Source organism: Pygocentrus nattereri, chromosome 12 (genome assembly GCF_015220715.1).
Source record: "Pygocentrus nattereri isolate fPygNat1 chromosome 12, fPygNat1.pri, whole genome shotgun sequence".
NCBI lineage: Eukaryota > Metazoa > Chordata > Actinopteri > Characiformes > Serrasalmidae > Pygocentrus > Pygocentrus nattereri.
Window position 1 is genome coordinate 37010782 of NC_051222.1, and position 13220 is coordinate 37024001.

The 13220-nt window shown below is 41.8% G+C and overlaps 1 protein-coding gene across 1 annotated transcript; it reads left to right on the forward strand.

The window, feature by feature from the left end:
• The first annotated feature begins 325 nt into the window (after positions 1 to 325).
• On the forward strand, positions 326 to 9360 carry LOC108418365 (polymeric immunoglobulin receptor-like). Its single transcript, XM_037543337.1, has 9 exons — positions 326 to 365; positions 454 to 774; positions 2508 to 2849; positions 3095 to 3157; positions 3350 to 3421; positions 3521 to 3610; positions 3757 to 4176; positions 7647 to 7717; positions 9223 to 9360. Exons 1-9 carry the CDS (start codon positions 326 to 328, stop codon positions 9358 to 9360), a joined length of 1557 nt encoding a protein of 518 aa, XP_037399234.1.
• The last annotated feature ends 3860 nt before the right edge of the window (positions 9361 to 13220 follow it).

Consider the following 13220-nt stretch of genomic DNA (forward strand, 5'->3'; position numbering starts at 1 on the left):
TCAAGTGCAATGGCAGCTGTTTCATGCTGACTGAAGCTGGACTTCACTGGATGTTAAATCAAACATTGAATATATTTTAAAGCATTTTGAAACTTTGGGCACCTTTCACACACCCACATGTTTGCAGCACTCTTCAGGTTGAAAAGGGAAGTGAGCATGTCATCACTCTCGAGTTAAGTCACAGTTGAAGCCACAGCACTCTAAAGGCACACAGATACAACAAACATATATATATATATATATATATATATATATATATATAGAGAGAGAGAGAGAGTATATAGAGTATATTTGTAAGGAGCACTGACGTCTGTCTCAACTCAGAATGAAGGTCCTCCTCATCTTCACCCTCTTCCTGACTTCAGGTAAGAAGATGGTCTTCTATATAATCAGCACTATCAGCAGCGTCAAATGAAGCCTTTACTCAGATGGACGTTTGTCCTCTTTTAGTAGGTGGAGGAGAATCAGGGAGAGTGATGGGATATTCAGGAGGAGGAGTCCTCATCAAGTGTAGATATGAGACACAATACACATCAAACCCAAAATACTTCTGTAAGGGTCCATGGTCAAACTGTGCTGACCAGATCAAGACAGGACTTAAGAATGCGTGGATAAACAGTGGAAGATTCTCACTGTTTGACGACACCAGAGCTGCACAGTTCTGGGTGGTGATCACAGAGCTCACTGTAGAGGATTCTGGAACGTACCAGTGTGCAGTTGACGTAGGATTTCAGCTAGATGTCTACACAGCAGTGAAACTGAACGTAAAGGAAGGTGAGTTTTTTCCCACCACTCTCACCTCTCTACTGTCCCAAACATCTCTATCTAACATTGTGCCGTGAGTGACGCTGGTTCTTGCTGGTATCTCTAAAATGTTGTAGTACACCTCATAAAATCGTCAGGTCAATCTAGTGTGTGTGTTTATGCTCTTGTGTAAAAATGCAACACTGAGTTTCTGTTGTTTACTGTTGTAAACAGGGTGTTTTTGTATTTGTCCTGCTTTTTTAAAATTTCTCTTGATTATTTGAGCTTACAATTCCAACAACTTACCCTGTTTGTGTCTATTACATTTTTGACCATATGAAATATCTATATTCTATTTGTGGTCTTATGAACACATAACAGTTTAAGATATAGATGGCTCATTAGAATTAGAGGTAGCACATTTTATAGGTTAAAATAAGAATTAATGTTGATCTATGGCTATACTAAAGACACATCTTAACTCTAAAGTCTTACCTGCTTAGTCACCATGACAACTTCAGTTAAGACTGAATTTAAGACAGAAGCTATTATAGAACAACAGTTCTTAACTCCATAATCTTATCTGAAGTCCAGATTAAGAAAACGCTACAATCCTACCATCCTAAGTCCTAAATCTCTTAAATAGTCCTAACATTAAAATAAACCCTAGAGATGTCTTTACTTCTCTTTTTCTTTTTGTGTTGTTTTATGCAGTGACAGGCAGCTCAGTTCACTATAACTAGAATAATGATGTTACGTTTATCTACATTCAAAATGGTGCTTTGACTTCACTGACATGATCTCCTCCATCCGCTTTTATTGCCTTTCTGTGTTAACAGTGATGAAAACTCATTAAACTGATTTACCCTTTTCGGTGTGTTGAGGGGGGTGGGAGGGTGCTCGCCACACAGGAGTTTGTCAGACAGATTGCCAGTCCATTGCAGGAAAGACACACACACACACACACATACATCTTCAATTCACCTGGCTCCATGTCTTTGGCCTGTGAGAGATAACCAGAGCACCTGGAGGAAACCAGACACGGGGGGGGGGGGGGCACGCAAACTCCACATAGAAAGGACCCTGGTCACCCGACTGGGGAATCAAACCCAGACCCTTCTTGGTGTCAGGCAACATGGCACACGGCTGTGCAAACCTTAATAAAACTTATCAGATAAAATATTACACTGATGTGCGTGATTAATGAGGAGATGGCGCTGAACGTCTTTTCAGTTTATTAGGAAGAACAATGTTAGGTTAGAATAATGATAAATGAGACAAATCGCGCTTTCATTTTATTTGAACTTTTTTTACATCAGTAAAGGTAGCTAGCATTAGTGGCCTGCCTAACAATCTCGATTATTTTTGATTGCATGTTTACATTTCAGCTGTCCGCATAGGGTGGGTTGCTAGGTAACAAACATGACAATGGTCAACTTCAATTAAGTAAGTTAAGATTTCCTAACTGGTACAATTTTTTTACATTTTTTTATTAATATCAGAGTAATTACATTTACGACATGATTCTAAATACGAATTTGTCAGAAATCCTATCTTGATCTGTCAGACCTTAAGAAAACTAAAGAGGAAGTTTCCCTGATTTATGAATAAATTCGCTGCTCCAGGTTGCTCCGATTGTGCTCATGTTGAACGGCATGTCAGAATTTTGAATTCTGAATTAATTACTATATTCACTGAACTGATGACAGAATTATATGAAGAATCATTTTGCTTTGGGAGGTAATGCAATTTTTGATCGACAGATCAAGACTACAAGAAGAGCATCAGTGTGACTGGCGATGTAGGAGGACGTGTCAACATCAGCTGCAAATACCCAAAATCCCACAGGATTGACCCAAAGTTTCTCTGTAGGAGAGTGGGCACTGCTGACTGTAACTATAAAACATCAGGTAAACAGAGCAGAAGATGGATAAAGCAGGGAAAGTTCTCTCTGTATGATGACAGAGCAAAGCAGATCTTCACTGTGAGCTTCAGCAGTCTGACTGAGGGAGACTCTGGTGAATACTGGTGTGGAGTTGAATCAGACTGGACAGCTGACCATGGATACAAGGTCTATATCACACAGATCAACCTCACAGTTACGGGTGAGTAGATACTATGCTGAACTTTCAGACCTTTTCCTTTGAATATGTTTACAGTATAGAGACAATAAGAGCATTATCATTTTTAATTCATTTAGATTGCAACACATCACGCATGATACATTTGCTTTTCAAAGCTCATGTCCAATACGTCCTGCTGCCTGATGTGTTAGTACAGTAAGGCAAGCTATCAAAAGCCCAGAGTACTTTTTCTGAGATTAATTTTTTCAAACTGGAAAATGTTTTAGAATCTCCAATATCAAGAAACCAGACATCAGTCAGTGAGCCACCTGCCTTCACTCCATCACCTGGTGAGCCTCTTCATCTAAACACAGTGTCCGTTTTCACAGTCTATTTCAAACTTTGCTCATTCCCTGAAGAGTGTAGTGAGCATGTGTGGTTTAGAAGTGTGTGCAAACATCCAGTTACTGATTCATCAACACTGACATAACTTTTAATTTCTTTATGAAACAAATGAATTGTCTTCCAAAAATATCTGCAAGTCTTCCTTGTACAAACCTCAACATGGCCAGTTCAATCATCTGCCGTACAACTTGTACAGAGTAACTCAACAGGTATGTTTCCCTCTGACCAACTACACTGCACACTCTTACACCAAAATTGAGAAAATAATACAAAATATGGCTTAATATTAGTTCCTATGTATCTCCCAGGTCCTGCCATATACTCCTCTATCAGTGTTGGGATTGTGTTGTTAACCATTGGTCTGGTTACAGCATTCTACTACAAAATAAAACCCAAAGGTAAAACCCGTTTCATAATATAAGACTGTGCTGAAATATCCACAGTGCAGAAACCATGGAAGAATGAAATAATGTGTCATCACTAACTCACTCACAAAATTTTACAACTGTAGAATTCTCAGCTGCTGCTCTTCATTTCCCAATAGGTGGAGAAACAGTGATGCGATATTCCGGACAGGTGCTCCACAGTTTGGACACCACCACTAACCAACCAGATTTAGTTTACCAAAGTCTGGACACCACCACTAACCAACCAGATTTAGTCTACCAAAGTCTGGACACCACCACTAACCAATCAGATTCTGTCTACCAGAGTTTGGATAACACCACTGACCAATCAAATTCAGTCTACCAGAGTGTGGACATCACCAATAACCAATCAGATTCAGTCTACCAGAGTTTGGATCCCACCACTGACCAATCAGATTCAGTCTACCAGAGTTTGGATACCACCACTGACCAATCAGATTCAGTCTACCAGAGCTTGAACACCACCACAAACCAATCAGATTCAGTCTACCAGAGTCTGAACCCACCATTAACCAGTCCAACTCTGTGTCTAATTCGTGAGATTCAATGTGCTGGTGGGGTGTACTCTAATGCATTCTAGCATAGTCCAAAGTCCATTAGAAGCCAATCAGATGCAGTCTACTAGACCCCTCCATTAACCAATTAATCAACTACAAGAGTCTGAACCCACCAATCGGATGCAGTCTACCAACTTGAGTTTGAACCTCACTACAGTTTAACTGAAGTGTCAGTCTATGAATAAAGGTGAAATATGAGGATGAACTTTGGAATTCTTAAGATAAATATATGCAGAATATGAAGCTGTTAGAGAAAAATGGCCAGTGTTTTTTATTCAACACCTGTTTTAATGCTTTTACCTTTTGTATTAATTCTTCTTAAGCATGTTTAAGTAATTGTCATATTTTACTAATATCACTATACTTACTAAAATACATATATTTTTAACAACCTGCAAGTAATTTTTCTGTGCTTTTAAAGGATAAAGAATACATGTGTTTATATCATATAGTGTACTAAAATATGACTGCAATGCAGTGTGATTTATTAAGGTTATCTATGTTTGCATTAAATCCAAACAATGTCAATTTACTCAAACTGAAACTTAATCTATATGTTTAGCCATTTAATGTGTCAAATAAGAAGATGAATTATTTTATTGAGAGTATCACATTTGTATTAATTAATTGTTACCTGATTGTACAATTTTTTACAAATAACAATAAAATGAAAAAAAAAAAATGGATGAGTCTTATGAACCAAATTAGATGTGCAAGTCTGAAAAAAAATCCTTATGTTTATTGTCCAGTTTAGTCCAATGTGGCTGCAGGTTTTTGTTCCAACCAATGAGTCCTTTCAAACAATTGATCAAGTGTGCTCCTTATTTTTAGATTGAAAACATCTGCCTTTGGACACTGGACAGCCTCATTGTACATCATTTAAAGCAGTGGTCAACAACTCTCCTAGAGAACTACTTTCCTACAGAGTTTAGTTTCAACAGGTATCTAACATGCTGCCTCCACCAGATCCAACCAATCAAGAACTTCTGAAGTTAATCATCTGGAGCAGTTGAGGCAGATTGTGGTTGGAACTAGATTATGAAGGGAGGGAGATCTCCAGGACCACAGTTGGTGACCACTGATGCAAAGGTTCTGACCAGTTAGATTCAGTCTACCATAATCTGGACACCACAATTTATCCCATCACTCTGCCAGCAACCACTAACCAATCAGATTCAGTCTACCAGAGTCTGGACGCCACAATTTATCCCTCAGTCTGTCAGCCACCACCAACCAATCAGATTCAGTCTACCAGAGTCTGGAGACCACAATTTATCCCTCAGTCTGTCAGCCACCACTAACCAATCAGATTCAGCCTACTAGAGTCTAGACACCAACACTAATGTATCCGATTCAGTCTACCAAGAGTCTGGACACCACCATTAACCAATCATACTCAGTTTATGGTTGGTTAGTGTAGTGGGTAACACCTCTGCCTTCTATGCTGTAGACTGGGGTTCAATCCCCCACCTGGGTAAACACCCTACACTATATCAATAAGCGTCCTTGGGCAAGACTCCTAACACCACCTTCGCCTACCTGTTTAAAAAATGATCAAACTGTAAGTCGCTCTGGATAAGAGCGTCTGCCAAATGCCATAAATGTAAATGTAAAAATGTAAGTTTATCAGAGTCTGGATGCCACCATTAACCAATCATATTCAGTTTATCAGAGTCTGGACACCACCATTAACCAATCATATTCAGTTTATCAGAGTCTGGATGCCACCATTAACCAATCATATTCAGTTTATCAGAGTCTGGATGCCACCATTAACCAATCATATTCAGTTTATCAGAGTCTGGATGCCACCATTAACCAATCATATTCAGTTTATCAGAGTCTGGACACCACCATTAACCAATCATATTCAGTTTATCAGAGTCTGGATGCCACCATTAACCAATCATATTCAGTTTATCAGAGTCTGGATGCCACCATTAACCAATCATATTCAGTTTATCAGAGTCTGGACGCCACCATTAACCAATCATATTCAGTTTATAAGAGTCTGGACACCACCATTAACCAATCAGATTCAGTTTATCAGAGTCTGGACATCACCATTAACCAATCATATTCAGTTTTCAGAGTCTGGACACCACCATTAACCAATCATATTCAGTTTATCAGAGTCTGGACATCACCACTAACCAACCATATTCAGTTTATCAGAGTCTGGACACCAACATTAACCAATCATATTCAGTTTATCAGAGTCTGGACACCACCATTAACCAATCAGATTCAGTTTATCAGAGTCTGGACATCACCATTAACCAATCATATTCAGTTTTCAGAGTCTGGACACCACCATTAACCAATCATATTCAGTTTATCAGAGTCTGGACACCACCATTAACCAATCATATTCAGTTTATCAGAGTCTGGACACCACCATTAACCAATCATATTCTATCGCCTTTAAACCTCTTAGTTTTTTCTAGAACATTGTCTTCGAGCCAAGAACCATTCAGGTAAGAAATATTGTAGAATTTAGATTCTAACATATTAATGCAATACATGTAATGTTATAAATGGAAAACAACACAAGAAATAAAATGAGATGCAGATTCCTCCCAGAGCAGCACCCTAAAGTTTTACAAACCATCAAAATCCTCTGCTCTGAACCCTTTACCTATATCACATTTATATTCCTACATGGAGAAAATAGCAAAGGGTGTTCAGTCATACTGCAACTTCGTTCCTCAGTTACTCACACTGTACGCTAGATGGCAGTAAAGGCCTTCTGAGACAGTACAGAATCAATGACATGACCATGCAAATATGGAGTAATATGTATCCATTCACTGATAGGCTGCTTGCATAGACCCACTCACACACATCAGTAATGCTAACCCCTTAAAATCCCAGGCTCAGTACATATTAAGGCTTATTATTCAGTGACTACAAGGTATTACAGCACAAACAGGCTGAGCTCTTCTTATGTTATAGAAGTGTTGGTCCCTCTTCATATTCAGTGTCTCTAATAACTGTTTAGTTACATGTGAACAACTTATGCAACAACCGTGTAACTACTAATGATGTAGTGACTGTTGCAGATGGATTCCAGAAGTACAGCCTATGGAATTACACACATGTATCAACTTCAGATTTGCCTCATGTAATTACACAACTGCATCTTACTAGTTGCAACAGATGATTCTCTCTCATGTAATTACACAAGGGTAATAACACAAATGAAAATTTGAGATCAGACTGGAACAACAGCTGTGTTCTGGTCTTTTCCAGCAGTAAAAGGAAGTGTGTAATAACATTGTTATGCCTACCTGTTACTGGCTCTGCCTTACAGACACGCTACTGTGGTCCTTATGAAATAACCGAGAAGGTATCAAGCACTAACTATGTTCTTGCAACTCCTGACCGTCGCCGTAAGTTTTGCAAAACTCACGTGAACATGTTAAAGCCCTATGTCGCTCATTCTATAGATGTACATGTGACTAACCCTAGTCCTCCCCTGCCTCCTTCCCACTCGTCTGTTCCACTGGCAACAGCTTCAGTTAGTGAATATGCACCTGAACCTGAGAACCTTCACCTGGGCAGAAACGGTCACGCTTGCGCTCGCCTTTCTAACTCTCACGCATTACAGTGTATCGGGGAAGCTGTCTGATTTACCCTTAGCTGCGCAGTCTGACCTTAAATCCCTATTTGATAGATTTCCCTCTCTATTTTCAGACATTCCATCTCAAACTTCTGTCCTTCAGCACGATATTGATGTTAATGGACATCCACCCATTAGGCAGCACCCATAGCACGTGTCGTGGAAATGTATTTAATTGTGTTGAAATACGCCTTCTGAGCTATTATGCTTAAGGATGATTCTAAATGTGATCGTGGCCGAGAGGTGGCGGGATTTTTTGTGTCTCAGGAGATAAGAGGAAGTGACCTCGCTATGAGAACAGAAAGAGAGTGTGAATATAAGAGGCAGCGAGAGAGCCGTAGCACCTAGCCACAAGGCTACGGGTCGGATCTGGATGTTCTCGCTGGCTGTTTGCAGTAAACAGGTCGTATAAGATAAACATGTAAGAGAATGGTGTACAATTGAGAATAATGCTGACTAATGCTTACTGCCATGAAAGGAACGTAAGGGCGGGCATCACGAACAGGATGAGTCCGGAGTTGCGACGGAGGGGGGACAGCTAAACGCACACCGAGGACGCTCTCCGGCTGAGACCGAACCCGAGACGAGGAAGTCCCACAGAACAAGGGCTAGTACCGCGGGGGTGACAGGTTAGTTATTTTGAAAATAACAGTAGGTTAATTTATTCCCCTCCACCTCACCTTAAGCACTCCGCCCTGGACGAGTTTAGTTGCATGACGGTGTAACACATTGCGTGGCAGTCGGGGCAGGACGCTCGACGGCGCAATAAGAAAAGACTAGCCTGGTCAGAGCGAGGCCTCTATTGATAGACGTATCTTTAGAGCAATAGGTCCGGACCGTGGGGAGGAGTGCATAAGTAATATCAATAGTACAGGGTGCTGATTGAGTATTAAGTAGGGATAAAGGGAGGTGAGACTTGGTTGTTGGGGCCAAATTTCTCTGAGTCACCAAATCAAGTGAGAGAACAAAATGGGATCCCAATTAGCTGTTAGTTTAATTGTTTTAATTGAGTTTAATTAATTTAATTCCCAATTAGTTAAGGAGTTAAAGTTTAACCGTAAGGTTCATACTGCAGCTCTTTTTAGCAAATGAGCCAGGATTATGGTACTGACAGTGTAATATATGTCCCCTTTGGATCAAATATTTCGGATTTCCAGCAAATGAACTCTTCCTCAGCAAAAGAAAAAAACACATCAAATGGTAGTTTAGTGTGAAATATTTGAATAAATTTAAAGAAAGAGTAATATCACCGCCCGTGGGATGTCCACGGGCAGTAATCAAACACTGTAAAAAGCATAAAAAGAATATGGTTAGAGCAGCAGGGTTTGGGCTGGAAGAGGCCGAATGGAGGCAGAAAGAGAGGGAGGGGGGTAAAACTAAACCTATGTCTCAGTGTGTCTCAGTCACAGCCGATCCTGACCTCGACGCCGCCCGACCATGAAGAAGAGCACCACGAGGAGAGGAGACAGCGGAGGAGGCAGCAGCGGCAGCGGAGGAACCTAGCCAAGAGGAGCAGCTCCAACAAGCTCAGAGGGAACTGAAGACCACGTTTGGGTCACCTGTGTCCTCCCACACCCAGAGCCAGGACCCGGCAAAGCACCGCACCCGACGTGGATCCGATCCAGGCCCAAGTGCATTTCCAGCTGGAACCTTCCGAATGGTGGAAGTATCTGGACCCGAAGGGGCGATGCTAGTACATCGACACTGGACAGACAAGGATCTACTGGAGGCTGCCTCAACCCTGCCAGATCCAGCACAAGTTGGCGGACACACTGGATCAAGCCATGCTGATCAGGTGCAGCCATGGGAAGCATATGTACGCAATAGCTTCCTGTTGGGGCTGAAACCTGAACTGTCGAATGCGATCAAGCAGCAGTGTGTGGGCTATGCGCGACAACCCCTCAGCGTCATCGAAAACCATGCCAAGAGCCATGAAAATCTCCTCAACTCCCAGGCAAGGAAGAAGTTTCGAGCGAAGCAGAGGAAGAGGATTCGCAGGAAAACGGACCAGCTTTTCAGCCAAATCAACAACAGCACTATGAGGAGGATGGCGATGAGGACTGGACTAACAGGTGTTACACCTGCGGGAAATATGAACATTTTGCCAGGGACTGCTCACAACAGAACCAAGGGTCCATTGTTGTGGTGAACCAGCATGATGGGTGATGAGCGGCGGAGGGGCAGGACGGTGAGAGGGGACCCACTGATTCAACGAAAAAGGGAAGTGCCATCTTCTTCCCCACTGATTCAACGAAAAAGGGAAGTGCCATCTTCTTCTCCCTACTTCACCTTAACACAACAACTTACAACATGCCCATTGACAATGCCTAAAATAACAGTAACTGTGGAAGGGAAAGATTTAGAGTTTATGGTTGATAGTGGGGCAGGCTATTCCGTAATTAGGTCAACCGACCTCCAATGTGAAACTCAGAAGGGTCAGTCACGGGCATTGATAGGGGTGGGAGAAGTTGTTAGAGAAAAGGTGTGTGTGCCCCTCCAATGTTTAGTAAATGATGCAAGATTTTCTCACTGTTTTCTAGTATCTTCACTTTGTCCAGTGAATCTCCTTGCGCGAGATTTAATGTGCAAACTAGGGTGCATTTTGATTAGCTCTCCTGAGGGATTAGCTATAGATTTTGCCGTGCCAAATATGGTGCAAGTGGCACCTGGGGCCCCGGGGTACATGTGGCGTTGCGTAGAAGAACAAAGTGAGACAGTCAGACATTTCCTGTCTGAAGTGAAGAAAAAGGTGCCTGAGCCATTGAAATGGAAACAAACAAATTTGCACTGCACTTCTCATATTAGCAAGGGGCCTGATCATGAATATGAGCAATCCTTTTTTTAGTCATGGTACTGAGCCATTGTCAACCACAGCATTAATATGGGATGTAGAAAAAGCAGCTGCCATAGCCTCGTTAACCAAACAAGATGCTTTGTTCACAGTGGGAAATTCTTACCCCCACATTTCCCTGGCCAGAGTTAGATACACCATCCCATGGAAAGACGTCAGTCCATGGGCCTTACAGGTGGCCAGGGCCAAAGATTGGGCAGATACAGAACGCCCCAATGTACAGTACAGCGCGTCCACTAAAACGTGGAAGTGCCCTTTTCAGTATAGCTTGAAGGTAAGAAATGTAGAATTGAGATTCTAACACATCATGAAAATACATGTAATGTTATAAATGGAAAACAACACAAGAAATAAAATGAGATGCAGATTCCTCCCAGAGCAGCACCCTAAAGTTTTACAAACCATCAAAATCCTCTGCTCTGAACCCTTTACCTATATCACATTTATATTCCTACATGGAGAAAATAGCAAAGGGTGTTCAGTCATACTGCAACTTCGTTCCTCAGTTACTCACACTGTACGCTAGATGGCAGTAAAGGCCTTCTGAGACAGTACAGAATCAATGACATGACCATGCAAATATGGAGTAATATGTATCCATTCACTGATAGGCTGCTTGCATAGACCCACTCACACACATCAGTAATGCTAACCCCTTAAAATCCCAGGCTCAGTACATATTAAGGCTTATTATTCAGTGACTACAAGGTATTACAGCACAAACAGGCTGAGCTCTTCTTATGTTATAGAAGTGTTGGTCCCTCTTCATATTCAGTGTCTCTAATAACTGTTTAGTTACATGTGAACAACTTATGCAACAACCGTGTAACTACTAATGATGTAGTGACTGTTGCAGATGGATTCCAGAAGTACAGCCTATGGAATTACACACATGTATCAACTTCAGATTTGCCTCATGTAATTACACAACTGCATCTTACTAGTTGCAACAGCCGATTCTCTCTCATGTAATTACACAAGGGTAATAACACAAATGAAAATTTGAGATCAGACTGGAACAACAGCTGTGTTCTGGTCTTTTCCAGCAGTAAAAGGAAGTGTGTAATAACATTGTTATGCCTACCTGTTACTGGCTCTGCCTTACAGACACGCTACTGTGGTCCTTATGAAATAACCGAGAAGGTATCAAGCACTAACTATGTTCTTGCAACTCCTGACCGTCGCCGTAAGTTTTGCAAAACTCACGTGAACATGTTAAAGCCCTATGTCGCTCATTCTATAGATGTACATGTGACTAACCCTAGTCCTCCCCTGCCTCCTTCCCACTCGTCTGTTCCACTGGCAACAGCTTCAGCTAGTGAATATGCACCTGAACCTGAGAACCTTCACCTGGGCAGAAACGGTCACCCTTGCGCTCGCCTTTCTAACTCTCACGCATTACAGTGTATCGGGGAAGCTGTCTGATTTACCCTTAGCTGCGCAGTCTGACCTTAAATCCCTATTTGATAGATTTCCCTCTCTATTTTCAGACATTCCATCTCAAACTTCTGTCCTTCAGCACGATATTGATGTTAATGGACATCCACCCATTAGGCAGCACCCATAGCACGTGTCGTGGAAATGTATTTAATTGTGTTGAAATACGCCTTCTGAGCTATTATGCTTAAGGATGATTCTAAATGTGATCGTGGCCGAGAGGTGGCGGGATTTTTTGTGTCTCAGGAGATAAGAGGAAGTGACCTCGCTATGAGAACAGAAAGAGAGTGTGAAGATAAGAGGCAGCGAGAGAGCCGTAGCGCCTAGCCACAAGGCTACGGGTCGGATCTGGATGTTCTCGCTGTCTGTTCGCAGTAAACAGGTCGTATAAGATAAACATGTAAGAGAATGGTGTACAATTGAGAATAATGCTGACTAATGCTTACTGCCATGAAAGGAACGTAAGGGCGGGCATCACGAACAGGATGAGTCCGGAGTTGCGACGGAGGGGGGACAGCTAAACGCACACCGAGGACGCTCTCCGGCTGAGACCGAACCCGAGACGAGGAAGTCCCACAGAACAAGGGCTAGTACCGCGGGGGTGACAGGTTAGTTATTTTGAAAATAACAGTAGGTTAATTTATTCCCCTCCACCTCACCTTAAGCACTCCGCCCTGGACGAGTTTAGTTGCATGACGGTGTAACACATTGCGTGGCAGTCGGGGCAGGACGCTCGACGGCGCAATAAGAAAAGACTAGCCTGGTCAGAGCGAGGCCTCTATTGATAGACGTATCTTTAGAGCAATAGGTCTGGACCGTGGAGAGGAGTGCATAAGTAATATCAATAGTACAGGGTGCTGATTGAGTATTAAGTAGGGATAAAGGGAGGTGAGACTTGGTTGTTGGGGCCAAATTTCTCTGAGTCGCCAAATTAATTGAGAGAACAAAATGGGATCCCAATTAGCTGTTAGTTTAATTGTTTTAATTTAGTTTAATTAATTTAATTCCCAATTAGTTAAGGAGTTAAAGTTTAACCCTAAAGTCCATACTGCAGCTCTTTTTAGCAAATGAGCCAGGATTATGGTACTGATAGTGTAATGTATGTCCCCTTTG